The 17824-nt window shown below is 53.2% G+C and overlaps 3 protein-coding genes and 1 non-coding gene across 4 annotated transcripts; 2 read left to right on the top strand and 2 right to left on the bottom strand.

Moving 5' to 3' along the window:
• Window positions 1-361: 361 nt before the first annotated feature.
• On the top strand, window positions 362-1306 carry BBK36DRAFT_1139815 (hypothetical protein; the record flags this gene model as incomplete). The annotated part of the gene is made up of 4 exons (XM_024893338.1): window positions 362-456; window positions 533-800; window positions 1110-1126; window positions 1237-1306. The coding sequence occupies 4 exons, from the start codon at window positions 362-364 to the stop codon at window positions 1304-1306; spliced, it is 450 nt and encodes a 149-aa protein (XP_024751645.1).
• A 5764-nt stretch (window positions 1307-7070) lies between these two features.
• BBK36DRAFT_1134914 (malate synthase) lies at window positions 7071-9593 on the bottom strand. Its single transcript, XM_024892460.1, has 8 exons — window positions 9564-9593; window positions 9496-9530; window positions 9207-9290; window positions 8763-9129; window positions 7711-8689; window positions 7383-7613; window positions 7234-7293; window positions 7071-7097 (listed from the first exon to the last, which is right to left on the bottom strand). Exons 4-7 carry the CDS (start codon window positions 9121-9123, stop codon window positions 7236-7238), a joined length of 1629 nt encoding a protein of 542 aa, XP_024751644.1. The 5' UTR covers window positions 9124-9129; window positions 9207-9290; window positions 9496-9530; window positions 9564-9593; the 3' UTR covers window positions 7071-7097; window positions 7234-7235.
• Window positions 9594-11707: 2114 nt separating this feature from the next.
• BBK36DRAFT_1195608 (Pkinase-domain-containing protein) lies at window positions 11708-15514 on the bottom strand (the record flags this gene model as incomplete). Its single annotated transcript, XM_024896903.1, has 7 exons — window positions 14892-15514; window positions 14106-14828; window positions 13725-14037; window positions 12657-13499; window positions 12344-12548; window positions 11990-12280; window positions 11708-11928 (listed from the first exon to the last, which is right to left on the bottom strand). Exons 1-7 carry the CDS (start codon window positions 15497-15499, stop codon window positions 11708-11710), a joined length of 3204 nt encoding a protein of 1067 aa, XP_024751643.1. The 5' UTR covers window positions 15500-15514.
• A 1903-nt stretch (window positions 15515-17417) lies between these two features.
• On the top strand, window positions 17418-17497 carry BBK36DRAFT_t67. The gene has a single exon. It is a non-coding gene; the product is annotated as a tRNA-Gly (tRNA).
• Window positions 17498-17824: the final 327 nt, after the last annotated feature.

The raw sequence follows: 17824 nt of genomic DNA, 5'->3' as shown, positions 1-17824 counted from the left end.
GACAGACAGGCAAATTACCGTTGTTCATTGCAGACGCTCTCCTCTCCTATGCCGGGGCCACCGGGCATCTCCACAGCCGAGAATTCCCTGACTTTGCGGTAGCCGTAGTGCTTGCACTTCGTTCTTGCAACCCCATCGCTTACGTCCTTTCACTTGGACGGATAAGCAAAGGGCAAGTAAGATCTTGACAGATGAGATTGTAGTTATCCACGGGAGAGTCTGCAGGTTGTTGAAAGAGCGCGCGCACGGGCTGACAATCTGTCCACCCCCTTGCCCAACTCCACACCCCGGCTCACGACCCCGTGGCAACCCAGGCTTGCTTCCCAGCGCCAGCCGCAGCCATCGTCGGATAGGCTCAGCCATGCCGACCCAGTGCTGGGGATGTGCTTCACGGCGCAGCTTCCTGTGCGCTTGCCCTTGGCTTGGCGTGGAGAGCACCAAGGCGTTTGGGCGTCGGTAGAGGCACAACTCGCCGTTTGTTGGTCCACCAGCATGATCGTTTTAGGATGAATAACACTATGCATCTCAAAAGCCTCGAAGGTTGGACCGCTTCCCCTTCCGCTCTCCATCTGCCCGGATTGTCGAGTCCAAAGCCCTTGCGCTTCGTCAAAATCTCTTCTGCGGAGTTTGCCGCGCGATATCCCTGTCAGACATCCGAGTTAGCGGGCTCAGCTATCGAGGCTATGCGTCCAATTAGCATGGCCCTGAATGATCTGCTCCATGGAAAGCCCCAGTCCATCCTTGGCGGCTGTCTCCACGTACGGATCAACTCAACCCACACTGACCTTCGTAGCCAGCATGTAAGTATTACATAGTGTTCATCTGAGTTCCGTATAAGGAGTGAGAAGAAACGATGACTACGGCATTGCGTTCATGCTATCTTTTTCTCTGTGCCGACAGTCTTGCCTTGAACACGTTAATCGGCTTCAAAGGGGCCGATGTCGACCCATGACTCGCGTTGTGACCAACTGGCTGGGATAAAGCATGGCAGCTGCTCGCATCCATTTGGAGATGGGATACCCGAATACTATCCAGAAGGTGGATTAAAGCTGGGGAATGCGATTCGCTTCATTAGTAATATTATGAATCGATAGGACCTTCCGTTCAAGAGTCGGTTATGCCGATAGTTAGTTTGACGCCAGCCGCGCAATTCGAAGAAGCCGCTGATATTCATATAATCACTGCTGAATGCTCGCCGCTTATTCTGAAAATGAGTTGTCGAAATTGTCACCGCAGTGGACGTAGCCCAGAAGATGAGCAGCTCCTCTATTGGCAAGCCGCGGCTGATCTTGTCAGCCTCTTCTAGGTCGACTGTGGTTTTGAAGCCTGGAGTTGGAAATGGATTTGGTATTCAACCTTGGCAAAAGGGGTGTCGTTCTGGACCAATGGACAGCCGCATAGAACAAGCGGCAAGCAACAGCCAGGCTCGTGTGATCCATATGCTCGCCAAGAAGACCCCGTCACAATACAGAAAATCACTCCATTGTGCTGGGAATCTGAGTGGCCCTGTGATGTTTGCGCCTAAACATCAATGAGGCTTAACGCTGGTGGATGGCAAATTCGCCGTGAATGAATAAACGACGAGCCTGCAATAGCGCGGAAAGAGCTGAAAGAACCAGTTGCTAGTACTAGTATGAGTAAGAAGCCGCGCACAAGTGGACGACTGTGGGGGTTGCCGCGTGATAGTCTGCTAGAGGTCGTATCGGAGTTCGGCTGTGTCGGAAGGTGGCAATTCTTTGCATCCTCCAACAACGACGCCTAGGTAGTACTCGGAACCTGTTGGAACGGTGACTGTTGTAACATTGGTATCCGGGCTGTAGTAGGACCTCCAGTCATTTGCCGAACGGCTCCCATCACTTAGGGCATCCCGAATGTCGAACGATTGAGCAGGCATGCGAGTCCTCTGTATCTGCGCGGAGCTTTAGGCCCTTTGCTACCGCCACCGTCTGATGGAGGTTCGGATGTCGACAGGGACCTAATCGTGGCGCACATAGCAAACCGTGCTGCATGGCGTTAAACAAGGTTGTTGCGGCTGCAGTGGAGGTGACAGGGGTCGGCTCTGAAAGTTCTTGTCAGCAATCACGTCTCCTCGCTGAGGTGATGATGGGCCCCTACCGCCATTGATACTTGTAGAGTAGTATTCCGGAACTCGATGCGCACTCTCGGCTCGGTACTCCGTCGAGTGGGCTGAATAACTCACAGCCAATGGACTTGCGTGCATTGCGGAAGGATCCCTCATCCCCGTCGGTCACAGGCGCGCTCATGCCTGAACCCTGAACGTCCCCCTCAGTTAGTGTTGAGAGGCTTCGGAAACTCAGCGCCACTGTCAGAAGCCAAGGCAAAGGGCGGAATGGCGTCCCTAGCATCTGGGGTTGCAGAGGCGCCACCACGACGATCCACCAGGATCCCATAGATCCATGCAGGTTTTATCGGTAAGATAATGCAATATGTAGGTCACGACGAGAATTGCAGAGCGGATGAAAGGCAACAGGCAGACAGAGACGATAGCTTCATTCGGGCGTATGAATAAAGGAGGAGGTCAGATAAGGCACGAGGGGAATGAAATGAGAAGAAGACTGAATCAAAGCTTGTCGGCTCAGGTGAGGGGAGGGAGAAGGCAGTTCGGTAGTTGCTTCCTTGTAACGTGAATACAGGTTGGAGGGAAGGTACGGAAAAACAATTCTGAAACTTCCATCCGCACAAACGCGGAGTCGAGCTGGTGGAGAGGCAACTTCATGTTGGTGCCTCAACTTGGGAGCTCAAAATCCATTTCCATCATCTTTTTCTTCATCGTGTCTCTCGTCAACAACAGGCTCGCCAGAGGTATGCCTCCACTGTTACCGGCGCGATCTGTGTCTCGAATGGGCATGTGCAGCTCGACAAGCTCATCTATCGCTCCTGCAGCCTCCGTGACGATATGTGAGAGCAGATACAGAAATGCAATATAACACCGCTACAAGTGTCTTGCTGCAAGACGGAGGTGTGGTACTCTCAGACCTTACAGCAGCACGAAATATTGCTGCGGTGGGACACCAACTCGCCCTCCTTCGCAAGAGGCATGGCTACTCTCAACGATAGGCTTGTGCTCTGGTATATGCAGGAAGCCTTTGATAATCAGTTCCTGCAGACTATTCCAGATATTGACGTCTTTCGGGAGAGGAGGCTTTTTCTCAATGTCCCGTGGCAGCTTGTTATTCATTGACAAAACTGTTCAGTAGAAACCACGGCTGGGTGTTCTCGCAGAGCGCTGTAAATCGCATCTGACTGGTGCGGTGTCCGATACAAGAATCCATGCCTTAGCCAAAGGTGCCGAGATAGAGTCAGATCACGACTCTAGATATACTAAGAATGATGGCGATCGATGGAAGCACAGTCTTCCCCAGCAAGTCACTATGCGGATTTCATGGATGCCCCTCTTGATAAACTGTGGCTGACGCGCATACTCCTAGTTCTTATGGAGCAATTCCCGTCTCAACCATGCGTGCGATTCGACCATGCGAAAGTCAAGACGATGCCTTGGTCCCACATCCTAGCAGCCAGTTACTGCCTCACTCTAGAACGACCCGCGTCTCCCCGCGTCAAATTCTAATCAGGCCATACGAACGAGACGGGAAATCCCAATGACGCTGCTGGGTACCCAAACCAGCGGGAATGTATGGCGGTGTCTTGATGAGGTACTCCCAAAGGGCACCAGCAAGGAGTACCATGGACATTCGACGGCTGCAGTCTTACACGAACCCATATTGGCAAGCATGGTGCACTCCTCAAAGTTCAGGCAAGATCTGACACGGAAGTTGACAGCCCTGTGGTGGCGGTATATGACTTGCTCAGCAGCTGGATAATTCGAGTCTCTCCTCAGTCTACATATATGATGAAAGCCGTCTTGTTGCTATTTCCTACATGCCAGGTTGCGTTCGCAACCTAGAGCCAGCATAGTTCTTCGTTTTCTCTGGGTGTGATTAGGCAAGCCGGTTGTTATAAGCAGGCGCCATCTCCCACAGAATCATCGAGACCCTGAACCGACCTGTCGGGACACTTATCTGGCGTTGCGTGGAAGATTCACAGCAGAGCTTACCGTGATGACGGCATCACGTCGATTCGCAGCGAGTTGCCATCGGATCGAGACCGCCTCTGTGGGGAAACTCAATCATAGCATCCTACATTAAAGTTGTCATATGCTGATGTAAGGAGCAGCAGCGGTCAGCTTCACATCGTGCCGCGAACACGAAGCTTTTAACGCCCAAAATACGAAAGTTACTGCTGCGTACGAAGTACTTCGTACAAGTAGCTGGATCCCCACGTTACTAAAAGCCCAAGACAGGGGTATGCCATGCCACGCGAGGATCTGAGGCTACCAACGCCACGATATGCTCCATTCTCAGAAAAGGTACGAGCACAGAGTCGGAGAGACGATCCTCTACTGAGAGCTTCAAGATCAGCCGCCCAGGGGGAACTGAGTATGCCGTGGCAGGAAGCTGCGGGAGTCACCCCTGAACATTAAGAGCATATCGTCACAGCCTACTCCGTCTCGTCTACAGCGGCCAACAACCGTCAATCACCTGCAATGTCAAGGTGATACGGAACTTGCACTACCTTCGCACTTTATTCCTACATTACTGCCGCTCACACAATACATTCTGCACAGGTACGGCGTGCTCACTCGTACACGAGTGGTGCGTCGGGTAGGAGTACTTCGTACACCAAGGTAACCCCTTTCCCCCTGGTTTCCTCGTTCCTCACTGGCGCAGCCACCCCGCTAGAGCATGAGAAAGACAAGGATCAACGACAGCTAGGGGAGCTTGGGGAGTATACGGAAGAGGAGTCCAGGTATTAGTATGGCCTCCAACCTTCTGCTCTTCTAAACCCCCCTTTCAGCGTGGCATTAGCGTCAACGGTGTGCAGTAGTCTCAATTCCTCGGAGGAAGGAAGTGATCCGACAGAGACTGAGACGGAACAGTTGCTACCAGAGGAAAGATGGCATGCCCGTAATTGCGGTAGGGCTGGTCCAGTGTCAGCAGCGGGCGGCGCGTACGACAGTTCGGCGAAGAGCAGATTAGGGCCAGGTCCCGAGCGACTACGAGTCCGCAAAGGAGCGAAGCAAGGACGTGGCCGGGAGATAAGCATACAGGTGCTAGTACCTAGGAAGCATGAAGGCCTTCTCCTCCATCGAACCAAAAGCCAAACGTACGAGACGACACAGCTAACAGGGCTGTACGGAGTACGGATAAGCTGTACGGACGACAGTCTCCGTATTGCCAATGAATATTGTACGGAACGCTCATGCTAGTACTCGTACTCCTGGTCGTAGTGGATATTGCTCCGTAGCTACTGCATGACGGCTCCGCTGACTATGCCACCTAGCAGCAGCAGAAATAACACGCGCCGACACCCGGGAGCCGGGGAACGAGCGGGATGGCGTCCAAGCCTCCTCCACCGGAAGTACGCGGCCGAAGCCCTGCTCTTCTGGCGTCGTCTTGACACGCTCGAGGCTCGTTCTCAGAACAGCCAAAGTCACGCTGTGCATGCGGGAGGATCGTTGTGTGAATCCCATCTGCCAGCCGTCAGTCACCAGGGGAAAGACGCGCAAACAACTCTTCAGCAGTGTTGCTAGGATCCCATTAGTAGCTCTCTGTTGGCTGGATGAAGATACCACACCAAGTTAGCCCGCCCCCGGCTGCATCTGCAACCAGGATCTTGTTTGCCCAGACGAAAATGAAAAGCAAGGCAACGAGTCAATCAGCGCGTGGCTCAGAGACACAATCCTGGTCGGTTCAACTTGCTGCCGTCTGATCGGCTCGGGATGGGATGAGAAGAAAACCGGAGACATTTCTCAGCCGTCCAGTTTGCTCGGCGGTGCAGGTCCTGAGAGATTTGGTGACAAGTTACGAAAAAGCACAGAAGTGGGCAATGTGATCGGCTGAGCTGAGCTGAGCTGAACCCGCAGGCTATACGAACACAACCCTCGTTCACCCCCCTCTCTTGTTTGCTCTTGAATGCTCACTAACACAGCTATCCGATTCTAGAACAGGAACTACAACGAGTAGCTCAGGAGGGCGTAAATATGCTAGCCGAGGGCCTACGAAGCATGGCCAGACAGTTAGTTGCAGCGGCGGGCTTTCCGCGCTTGTTGGTTGGTTCTTATAATAACCGGGACCAACAGGGCCGGGAGAAGGGGGGGATGAGAAGGAGGACAAAATTTCCGGGCGGCCTTTCGATGAAGTGGGTATCATCGGCGCGCCTTCACCAGATGCAGTTCATGGCCTGCAACTCATTGACCTGATGATTCCTCCTGCTCTGATGCTAAGTATTGAAGATTGGCTGACTACTTGCTCTTTCATTTCGTTGCCTTGGTCGGACGGCCCCAGGTTCGATAGCTCTGGACGTTGAACGCCGGACGTTGGAACGCCGGGACAACTGGTCCGACCTCGGGTTCGGGACTCTCGGTACGGCATCGGATGGGCGGACCGTGTTGGTTGTCTCTTGTGTTGCTGTTCATCCCCAACCCCCCGGCTGTCTCGTGTGCCTTGGAGTGCTGGGGCGGCGGCCGGGGTTCTGTTCCTTTCAGGCTTGTCTGTTTGGTTGAATGGAAAGAAAACTGCCCACTGCCAGCGATCATCAGGGGATCAAGACTCGTACGTAATTGAGCGCGCCTGGTCTTTTGGCGCATACTATTGTACTTGATAATCTCGTTCTTTTTTGTTTCGGCCATGTGGCCCTCGCAATGCTCAGGTCTGAGCAACAGTACTCTGTAGAAGCGGAGAGGACAACTTACAGAATGATACTTTCTTCAAAGATTGCGACCAGCCATCTCAAGAAGAGACAAAAGCAGGTCCGCTGTTCTGGATCTCAACGGGACAACTCTTGCTTCGACATGATTCACAAGTCAAGGGATGTTGGAAGTCGTGGAACCTCAAGAACGTTCAGATACATGTTCAAAGAGGGGGGGCATACCACTTCGGTCCAAGCAACTGCACATGTTGGGGACTGGATGTAATGATTTGGAAAGATAGAAACCGATCAATACCTAAGGCCTATGAGAAACAAAGCTGCTGATAAAGAAGAAAGACTACTCCAATATTCCCACATGTTGATACAAATACAATGATACGGCGTCCCGAAATTTGCCCATAATACTTCCATGGACTTGATACAATCTCATATTTTTTCCCCCCTTCTCGTCAATCTCAGCGTTGTTACTTTTCACAGAGCCCAAGACACAAGACTGAAAGGCTTTTTTACAGCTTCGAAGCCGGGGAAGGAGAACCAGGCTTTGTGATTTCATCGTAAAGGAGTCTATTCCACACGAAACCAAGTCAGTCAAACCTTTTTTCAAGAAGACAAATGTCCAAGAAGAGGTGAAAGGGAGGAGAAGAAAAACTCACGTCGTCAAAAAGTCGGCATAGTCCTCGCCCGTCACCTGCGTGGCAAAGTACTGCGCCGCGAGCTGGAACTTGTTCCCCTGGGGCGCCTTGGCGGCGAGCGCGTCGGCGCACTCCTTGAGCAGGCGCAGGGCGTAGGCCTTGTCGACGCGCTTGCCCTCGGCCGTGGACACGCCGTGCTTGACCCATTGCCAGAGCTGGCTGCGCGAGACCTCGGCGGTGGCGGCGTCCTCCCTGTATTCAACCATCGTTAGTTACCAACGTCGTCTGTCCAAGTTTTCTTAAGGAAAAGGATCATCTGTCCCCTATGGTGGGGGGGTTTCAAACTTACATGAGATAGTTGATGGGAACGCAGCCGACGCCTCGGATCCAGGCCTCCATGTAGCCCAGGCCAATGTTGAGGTTCTTCTTGATGCCCTCCTCGGTGATGCTTCCGGGGACGTTCATGTTGAGCAGGTCGTTCTGGGTGATCTTGACGTCCTCCCGACGGACAAACAGCTGGTTGGGCGTGGGCATGTACTTGTTGAAGATGTCGGTGGCGATGCTGGCGAGGGCGGGGTGAGCGACCCAGGTGCCGTCGTGGCCGGCGCGGACCTCGCGCAGCTTGTCGGCGCGGACGTTCTCCATGGCCTTGTCGTTGGCCTCCTTGTCGTCCTTGATGGGGATCTGGGCGGCCATGCCGCCCATGGCGTGGACGCCGCGCTTGTGGCACGTCTGGATGAGGAGCTTGACGTAGGCGTCCATGAAGGGGACGGTCATGGTGACGGCGGAGCGATCGGGCAGGACGAAGTTGGGGTTGTTGCGGAACTTCTTGATGGTGCTGAAGATGTAGTCCCAGCGGCCGCAGTTGAGGCCGGAGCTGTGGTCGCGGAGCTCGTAGATGATCTCGTCCATCTCAAAGGCCGCGAGAATGGTCTCGATCAGGACGGTGCCCCTGATGGTGCCGCGGGGGATGGCGATGTAGTCCTGGGCAAGGTTGAAGACGTCGTTCCACAGACGAGCCTCCAGGTGGCTCTCCATCTTGGGCAGGTAAAAGTACGGGCCGAAGCCCTGCTTCTGCGACTCGACGGCGTTGTGGAAGAAGTACAGGCCAAAGTCGAACAGGCTGCCGGAGATGGGCTCGCCGTCGACGAGGAGGTGCTTCTCCTCCAGGTGCCAGCCCCGAGGACGGACAATGAGGGTGGGGAGCTTGCGGTCGGTGCGGAGCTTGTACTCCTTGGCTCCCTGCTTGAAGTCGACCTGGCGGCGGACGGCGTCATACAGGTTGACCTGGCCGTTGATCATGTTGTCCCAGGTCGGGGCGCTTGAGTCTTGACGTTGCTTCCCGTTAGCCGAGGCGTCTTCTTCACAGCTCTACACCCACACATATTTCGGCGCTCATACCTTCGAAATCAGCCATATACGTCCAGACGTCAGAGTTCAGGGCGTTGACGACCATCTTGCGGTCCGTCGGGCCCGTGATCTCAACGCGCCGGTCGACCAGACCAGGCGCGGGAGCGGCTCCCTTCCATGTGGGATTCTCACGGATCTGCTTGGTCTCGGGCAGGAAGTCGGGCAGGACGCCGCGGTCCAGCTCGGCCTGGCGCAGCTTGCGGCGCTCGAGCAGGTTCTTGCGGGTGGCGTTGAAGGAGCGATGCAGAAGGGTGAGGAAGGCTAGGGCGGGAGGCGTGAGGATCTTGCGGTGGCCTTCGTCGACCTTGCCGAGGATGGTGACGCCCTGGAGGATACTTTCTGTGGATGCCATTGTGATAGATTGTGGTGGTGGTTTTGGGTCAAGAAAGGTATGTCGTTTCGGATGGTGTTTGATGATGATGGTGAAGAAGAGGCGTGAGAGAGAGTGTGTGTGTGTGTTGCCAGAGGATGAGATGAGCCAGGAGGTGAGATTCCAATAGCGGTATTAAGTTCAATTGGCGGGCTGGAGCAAGCGGCAATCAATGATGGGCTGAGGCAAGCTTTCACATGTCAGTGACAATCTGTCCCACGGCAAGCTTCAAGCTTCAGCTCCCCCCGGAATTGGATTGGAGTAGCTTGAAGGAGGGAAGAGGCCGAACTCACAGGATATGTCAAAAGACGCGATGATCCGACTTGGGCCGCGTTGATCTTCACAAAGTCGGAAAAGCTGTAGAGTAGGGACAATCAAATACTGAGCAAAGCAAGAAGCAGTCAGAAGAGAGGAGAAAAGAAAGGCGAGCCATGGCTGATATAGCTCGCTGGTTGCCAGAGGCCATCGACGCCTCCAAGGTATGACGCATCCACCAGCACCCTCCCCAAGTGCCCCCAGATCGGCAAAACGATTAGCCCTCCGCCGCTCCTTATCGTTTCCCGCCATATCATGCATCTACTTCAATTGTTTGTACTTTTTCCAACAGAAAGACTCGAACAAACCGTCCCCCTCCCTTTCATTTGAAAAAAGCTATAGGTACCTGCACCCGTCCGTCCATGCCACGCTCCATTCACCCTTCATCCTCCGTCATAACTACCAAGGTCAGGCAAAAGGCACTATTCCGTAAATCTTCGTACATGCAAGCTGCCCATCCAATCCAATCGCAGCCGCCAGCCCGGCTTCTTTTCTGGGGTTTCGGCACCTGTCGGTCTGGTCCCCCCAAGCTGGAGAAGAGCCTCGGGTGGACGGATGGGGACGCCAAGTACTCGGTACCTGCAGGGCGGGGAAAAGGCTGTTCTGGCATGTGCTTCTCAGCGCTCCTCGATGACCTTGAATTGCTGCAAACGGGCCTGGAAGAAGACGCCTGGGGGGACGAGACTGCGGGGTAGTTCTAGTCTGCCGAGAGGTACCGTGTACAAAGTTGGAAGCCGGACAACCTTGTTGCAGCTGGGCACAAGGCTCTAGAATGGACGGCAAGTAAACGTCATGTCATTGACCGTTTTACCTTTGGGGAGCTTTTATCGATAGCCACGGGCTGGTTTGAAGCACCATCTGATCATCTGATGGGCCTTTTCCAAGGGCTCTTGCCGAGGGACTGTTAAGAGCTGAGACCGAGCGTGTACGAATCCGGCAGCATGGCCAACACCACGGAGGATTGTGTTTTGATCAGGCAACTTCCCTCTCATGTTCAATGAAGCTATCCAGCTCTCTCCATTCTGACGGCATATTCGAGACACCATACATCTATATCGAGAATAATTCTGCACCATCCAATACCGATGATAGAGCAGTCAAACACAAAGTAAGATGGAGCCCCCTCCACGAACTTCCAAGGCATCCCATCAACCCATCCATCCACCTCACCGAGTGGCAAAATTACATACGATATATACCATCAATCATCAAGCTCGGCCCCAGAAATCACCTGCTGATCTCCGTCCCATCTACATTAACTACTCCAAAATCCCCAACTTACATGGGGGACGCGTTGACAACCAACCCATCACTAACTAACCGAGGCTCTAAGGCGCCTCCCCCCTCCAAACCCGTTCCCTGGGCCGCAGCTTTGCCCATGGCCCGAGACTTTCCGATATACCGCCATCCTCGTCCCTTCTGTATCGACGCTGATACAAAACATTGCATCGTCGTCTTGACAGTTGACTCGAGTCTGCTCGGCACCGGCCGGTTTACACGCTGCGGGTCTGGTTCCTTGTCCCATCTCCAGCTGTAGCGCACTATTGCCCCATGCTGATAGCCTCGCCCCTGTATCTTCTACGCTTATTCTTTCATCCGACTATCTTTGCTTTGTCTGTCTTCTCTCCCGCAATCAAACCAGCACCTGAATCGTTTTCATGATATATAACTCTAACAAATGGAATACAGTCCAGCTATGGGAAGCAATGCTCGTGTCATCTAATTACAGCCGATTCCACAACCAGCCTGTTGACCTTGTAGCTCTCCCACGGCCGAGATCAGCTGCCATCTCTCTGCCGACTTCTCTCAACCCCGAGAAGAGGCCAATCCATCCAGATTCCCAAATCCAGCTCTCACTTACAAGTAATGTACAATGAAGAAAGCCAATGGTCAAGCTGCACACCCTGTTCCAGTCCATTGATCCAACAGCATTAAAAGTATCCTCATAGCAGCGTTGCTGCTGCCACATCATTACCACTGCACTCCAATACCCCTTTTCGTTCTCCTTTTCGAAATGTTGATTAAGAAAGAAAATATTAGCTTCAATCGTGTCGATGTTTGTCGCAAACTGTAGCTCGAATCCAGACAAGATACCATTCTCTCCAGCCACTGTGTCTGGGAAAAGTCCCTTTCGTGGTGCCGTATAATCAGTCGTCTTCGATGTATTCACCACACCCACCCCGCGGTACATCCCAGGCATCCAAGCAGGGCGGTAAGAAGAGAATATCGAGAAAGTTCAGAGCGCGTGGCGTTACGAGTTCAGAGTCTTGATCATCATCTTCTGCTTCCTTGGGTCCTTAACCACCAGATTGCGATCGGTAAACACAATCCTCATCGTATCCACAACCTTGTGGAAGCTGCTCGCGGCACCTCGCTCTTGGGTGAAGCGGATGATGCTGAGCGGCTGTTTCTTACCGTGCTCAATCACCGTCATCACCTCCGCGGCGAATGCAACTGGTTTGAGGTTCAGGCCTGTGTTATCCGATAGGTCAGCATCGTCGACGACATTTAGGTTGCAGGCCGGAGTACTTACAGTTCTCAGATCCGACTCGCGCAAAGATAATGTTGCGTTCCTTATCCACCTGTATATCCGTCATGCCGTATTTGCGCCACTTGCGCAGCAACATGGCCACCTCCTGTCGGGTACGCTTGCGTGACAGGGTCATGCAGATGTGGCTCGTTGCAGGTTTGACGCGGAAAAGCCTAGTAAGCCAATTCTGCTTCACCTCAATGTTGCGGCTGCTGCCCGACGATGATTTATGCCATCCTTGTCCTTTCTTATCGGCTATGGCCGTGGCCGTCTCCTGAGTTGGACTCGCGTCATCTATCGTCACCCAGTTGGTCAGCTCAGAAGTCCGTAAACTAAACAAGCCGTAGTCATTCTTACCGTCGATAATCTTCGAATCCCTATTCCGATTGCTCTTCCAGAATGGAAAGCTAAAGTTCCTCTTCTTGGACGAGTTGGCAGTAGTAGAGCTCGAGGCAGACTGGCGCGTCTCGCACGAGACGGTTCGCTGCTTGCCATCCTTTGACTCTGCCAAAGTCTCGCCGTCCGTTTCAGGCTTGAACGACCGCCTGAACCATGATGTCTTCTTCTTCACCGGGCTGTGGTTGCCAGACTGTGAGGCATCCTGCGCATCAAGCTCATGTTTTCTGACTATACTCTCCCTCTGCTTCCGCTGGGTGTGTAGAGGTTGCACAAGGCTTTCCTTTGTTGGCTTCTTTCGCACGTTGAGTGGTTCCGGAATTTTGACCGGGCTGAGTGCGCTTGGCGAGTTGACAACCCTGATCGAGGTTTCGACGTGGTTCAGATAATCGACGCCACTCATGGGACGGCTCGTCTTATTTGACGACGTTTGCGGTGGCGCCGATACGATCCTTGTCTTCTCCGCGTTAGCAGCGGTGACACCCGGGTTCTCACTGATGCAAGGCAGTGTGCCCGTTCGTCGACTGACATGGCCGTAGGCCGGCGCGGACACAACGCGGCGGTCGGATTGATTTGAAAGCATCAGAGGTAGAGCCAGCCGGTCAATCTGCTCCATCAGACTGTCACCGTCGCCAGCTCTCGAGGCCGGTCGAGAGTTCACCGCAGTAGTCTGCTGACTACCAAAGACACTTTCAGATGGAAGTGGCGGCAAGGGACGGGTGCTCCACGACTTGTTGGAAAACTCCGAGGGCGCCGTTGCCTCCGAGGGAGTATCAATCGTGAAAGAAAAAGGCGTCGAATCCCGCTGCTTTCTGTCCACATCTGCCACCGATCCGGTAAAGGATTCATCTTCGATGAGGGAGCACCTAAACGCCTCATCACAGTCCTTGGCGATGTTGTTGCTAAAGTGACGCAGCTCTTCGTTAAACAGAAGCGAGGCGTCCTTGAAGACGGGGGCGCCTTTTGCTCTGGGATAAGTACCATCAGGCAGCTGGGGCATTTCAGGAGTTGGAGACCGGGCTCTCGAAGGAACCGGGTGGGTGAAACCATTGGTGGCGACGGAATTTTCACGTGAGGCAGGAGGGCCTCGTTGAACTTGCGCTGCAGAGGCCGATCGCTTGCGGATGTGAGAGAAGTCGACGCCTCGCTTGTGCCGCAGACCAGGGCCGTGCCTCTGTGGCGTGCCTTGTCTGGTGTGCAGGGAGCTCATGGATCCCCTTGATGATGGAGGACGGCCGATGTTTGTTCGGACAGAGCTGGCTTGTCGACGACGAGTGGCGTTGGAAACGCTGCGTGTTCTAGTCGACTGCGATGTCTGCATCATCTCGCCATTGCGATGGACGGTGATCCTCGCATGGCTAGCCTGCGAGCCGCAAGTCTTTAGCATTCGGCTGCCTCTGAATGGGTCGTAGCTCTGGACAGTCCCGTCCTCGGTCTCTGCCGCTGTCGAGATGACTGTGAAGCGGGAGATGGATCTACCGTGACCATTGGCTCTGGGCTGGGAGAACTCGCATGTCGAGACACGCTTCCTCCAAGAGTTTGGCTTGAGATGATGGTAGTCGCTCATCGAGTGAGACAGCTCCGGCTTGAAGTCCTCAAGTTGTTGCTCACGGTAGTTGTACAGCAGCCAGTAGAATGCTTTTTGGTCATTGGGCCTAGATACAGTCACAGTCAGCATGGGCTATTACAAGACAGAGCTTCTATTGCGAGATCAGTCACTTACTCCTTGGAAGCCAACTTCATCTCCAGGTCGTCATCGCTGAACATGTGCCATAGAGAGCGTAGCTGTCGCAGCAGCTGAGGATCAATCTGCTGCCGCGGAATGGGAGCATACTGAAAACCCTTGCGCGTGTCAGGAGGCTGTCCAGTGTTGTGGCCAAAGTCGTCCAGATAGTTGTATTTCTGAATCAGCGGGTGCTGCCAAATCTGCTTCATAGTGATACGTTGATCAGGGTTGACCTGGAGCATGCGGCGGATGAGATCTTCGGCTTCGGGGCTGAGAAAGTCGGGCATCTTGTATTGCCCCTTCTTTGTTTTGCCCATCATGACACGCAAATCAGGGTCGTCAAACGGTAGGGTTGCGGACAGCATGGCGTACAGGATGACGCCCATGCTCCAGATATCGGCTCTGTCTCCACGATACTGTCGATTCTTGAGAAGCTCAGGAGCTGCATAGTGAGGGCTGCCGCAAGCCGTGGCCAGTCGATGAGTGGCTGTCTGGTGAAGAGCCGCCATGCCAAAGTCGGCGATTTTGATCTGGAGATCGGCGGTGATCAGGATGTTCTCAGGCTTCAGATCCCGATGGCAGACATTGAACGAGTGGCAATAGGCAATGGCGCTGATCATCTGGCGGAAGAAATAGATGGCCACTTCCTCAGAGAGCCGTCCCTTTGTGTTGATAAAGGTAAAAAGGTCGCCTTGGTCAATGTATTCAAGTATGAGATAACTGGACAATCAAGTCAGCAAATTGATCAGGGGCCAATCCAGTAAGCAAGGGGAAGTTGCGTACATTTCAGAGCGATTCTCCCATATGTCATAGAGCTTCATGATGTTGGGATGTTCAATAAGCTTAAGAATGGCAACTTCGCGCTCAATCGCCACGGGGACACGCATCTCGCCATTGACTTCGGGGAGGCTCGAATCCCACTTGCTGAGGGCTGCGAGGCTGCTGTCTTGGACAAGATACGCCATCCGACGGTTGACAATCTTGACGGCGGCGAGCTGTTTGGTGATGCTGTGGCGGCATAACCGAACGCGAGCCGACGATCCTTTTCCAAGCGTCTTTCCCAGCTGCCATGGCCCAATGTGCGTCTTGTAGTTCTTTCTGCTGTTGCTGCTGGAAGTGGAGGCGTAAGAGGCCTGGGAAAGACGCTTCGCAGCCTCTGCTGGCTGTTGTCCTCCCTGGGCAACAGGAGGAGCATAGGCGTCATAAGCCGCTGGCTGGCCGCGGGGGTTGGGCTGCATGCTCTGGTCAGGATAGTAGTTGGAGCATTGAGCGGCACCAGATTGGCTGCGGCGTGCCTTGGAGTTGTGGTAATCGTGAGCAGGCGCGGGAATGTTGAGGCGATTGGTGGTTTCGGCAAGAGGCGCACGATGTTTTGACGTATATTCGGCCATGTTTATCGCCGCGAGTTGCAGGATTAGCACATAATACTCGAGAACAGCCCAGAGAAAGGATTGGCTGCGATACGACTGCGTAGCGGCAAGATGCTGATTATTTAGTAAGGGAATTGGTAACTGACGATGCGTTGAAAGAGGGAAAACACAAGACGATGCTGTAACGAGAGTGGGATGGAACAGGGAAATCAGGAGAAGGAAGAGTCCTGCAAAGGCTGGAGGGGAAGACGTGGCAGGCGACGTGCGTGAGAAGAGGAGAAGGAGAAAAAGCAGCAGTAGGGCAAAAGAACCGGATGGAAGGCATGCCAGCTGGTGCACAGGCGAGGAATGCAGCGCTGGCCCGCTGGCAGTGGCAGCTTTTGGGTGCTGGCAGAGCAGCCGGCGGGCAGTCACAGGGGGCAAAGGCGCTGGAATTTGGGATCGGACGGGGTCGCGTCGTTCTTCAGAGACGTGAAGTTGGGATGTTTGCTAGTTTGCAAGCGAGGAATCGCTGGGACGCGCGTGGTGTTTAGTTTCAGCTCATAAATATCGCGATGCATTCCACATGTGGGTGTTGTGCGATGGAATTCAGGACTGAGACGAGTGGGACGGCCGATCACACACAGTACCGTAGCTACCTTAGTATATCATCCGAATGCCAAAAACACAAAGGGCAAGCAGCAATGTGGCGATTAGAGCTTTACTAGAATTGTATGCTCTACTCACCTTGGAGACGAGATGCAGCAACTCTCGGCTCATCGCCTCGCTGTCATATCGGATGACGCGCTGGACAAGAAGCTGCTAGCTCCAACTCTCGAGCTGCACGAAACCTGGGCAGATACGCTCTTAAAGGCAAAGACAAGTACATCAGGCACATCTCTTCTCTGGTTAGATGCTCTTCATTTCGCTGTGCAGACTTCGGAGAACTTCGCATAGATATGTAAATGATCTCTCGATAGTGTCATACCAAAGAGCACCGTGAAAGAAACCAAAGTTGCAGCATGTCCTTGTGTAAAACATTGACACAAGCCGTTCTTTGTCCACGGTTGCTGTCATATATTACTCCTACCCAACAAGGAATCATACACTTGGTACCTAACGCAATTATCAGCTTCGGAGCGCCGTCCGCATTGCAGAGGAAAGTCTAGAGAAAGAGAGGCAAAACCCAGCAGATGCTCGCGAAGCAAGGGATGAGGTTAAACATGACTAAGCCATCCGGTCAACGATCGGCCCCTCCTGTCCAAGTTTGGCATTCAGATTCCAAGTGCCGAACAGCTTAGGTAATCAGAATCCGTCCCTCCACTCAACACACCCATGGCCCTCGTCTTCAGAGAATCCTCCTTCAATATTCTGCCCGTTTGCTTCTCTAGCTCTTCCATGTCCCGCGTTGCCAGCACAACCCGGCCCATCAGGCAAGTTGGACCACTCTGGCAACAGCAAAGTTCTCAGCTATGGCCTTTCCAAAGCCAGTACCGGCTCCTGTAACGAGCACGGTCTTGCCCAGAGCAGCACCATGGAGCCGTCCCGGGATCAACGAAGGGGTAAACATCTGAATGATGCGGTGTGCCCACGACCAAATCCATGAGTAATCCACAAGGATGATGTGTGAAGTAGACAGCGTCGTGACTCATGATGGTATATCGACAGGCGAGAGAACACAGACAAGTCAGTGACAACGGACAGACATATGATTAGAAGAGACTGTGAACTGGGCATTCTTGTATTAATTATCAGCTCAAGCCCATGTGAAGCTTCGTATGTCTCAATGGACACACTTTAGTACTAACCATGACATGTATGACAAGCAATGGGGCGTTCACGAACTCTATACCTAGTAGTAGGTAGCCGTGAGTATGCTGCCGTACAGAGGGATAGGTTGATAGGTGTAATCTTCGTCTCACCGAACATATCGGATACAGAGATCCTGTATCAGGAACCAGCGTAATTGGTTTAGTGGTAAAATTCTCCGTTGCCATCCGCAACGTCGGGGAGCCCTGGGTTCGATTCCCAGATTACGCAAAGATTCTCTTTTTGTTGCTGTTCACAAATCTTTCTTTTTCTTTTTTCTTTTCTTCCTTCTTTCATCATCAAGGTTGTGATGAGGTCTTAACAGGTAAATCCCAAGAGGCGAACACGCTAGTAAAGGAATGCTCTCTGATTCGAGTGATTTGAAATTGCTTGTGATACCGGCTTTGTTGTAGTGGAAACGGGAGTGCGAGGTTTTTTTCGGATATTCCAATTGTTGGTCTGCTCCTGGTAGTGCCTAAGGTATAATGTTCCGACAGCAGTGTGGTACATGTCACTCTTGGTAGAGTGAATCACTGCAATTTATATCAGCTGCTGGAA

The sequence above is a fragment of the Trichoderma citrinoviride genome (assembly GCF_003025115.1).
Source record: "Trichoderma citrinoviride strain TUCIM 6016 unplaced genomic scaffold BBK36scaffold_4, whole genome shotgun sequence".
NCBI classification, from domain to species: domain Eukaryota; kingdom Fungi; phylum Ascomycota; class Sordariomycetes; order Hypocreales; family Hypocreaceae; genus Trichoderma; species Trichoderma citrinoviride.
This window is presented reverse-complemented; position numbering and strand designations above follow the sequence as displayed.

Coding starts and splice junctions, on each gene's coding strand:
- BBK36DRAFT_1134914 (XM_024892460.1), bottom strand. CDS start 9,123: ATGGCATCCACAGAAAGTATCCTCCAGGGCGTCACCATCCTCGGCAAG. Junction 8,690..8,762: donor GTATATGGCTGATTTCGAAG/GTATGAGCGCCG, acceptor AGCAACGTCAAG/ACTCAAGCGCCCCGACCTGG. Junction 7,294..7,382: donor TATGCCGACTTTTTGACGAC/GTGAGTTTTTCT, acceptor CGTGTGGAATAG/ACTCCTTTACGATGAAATCA.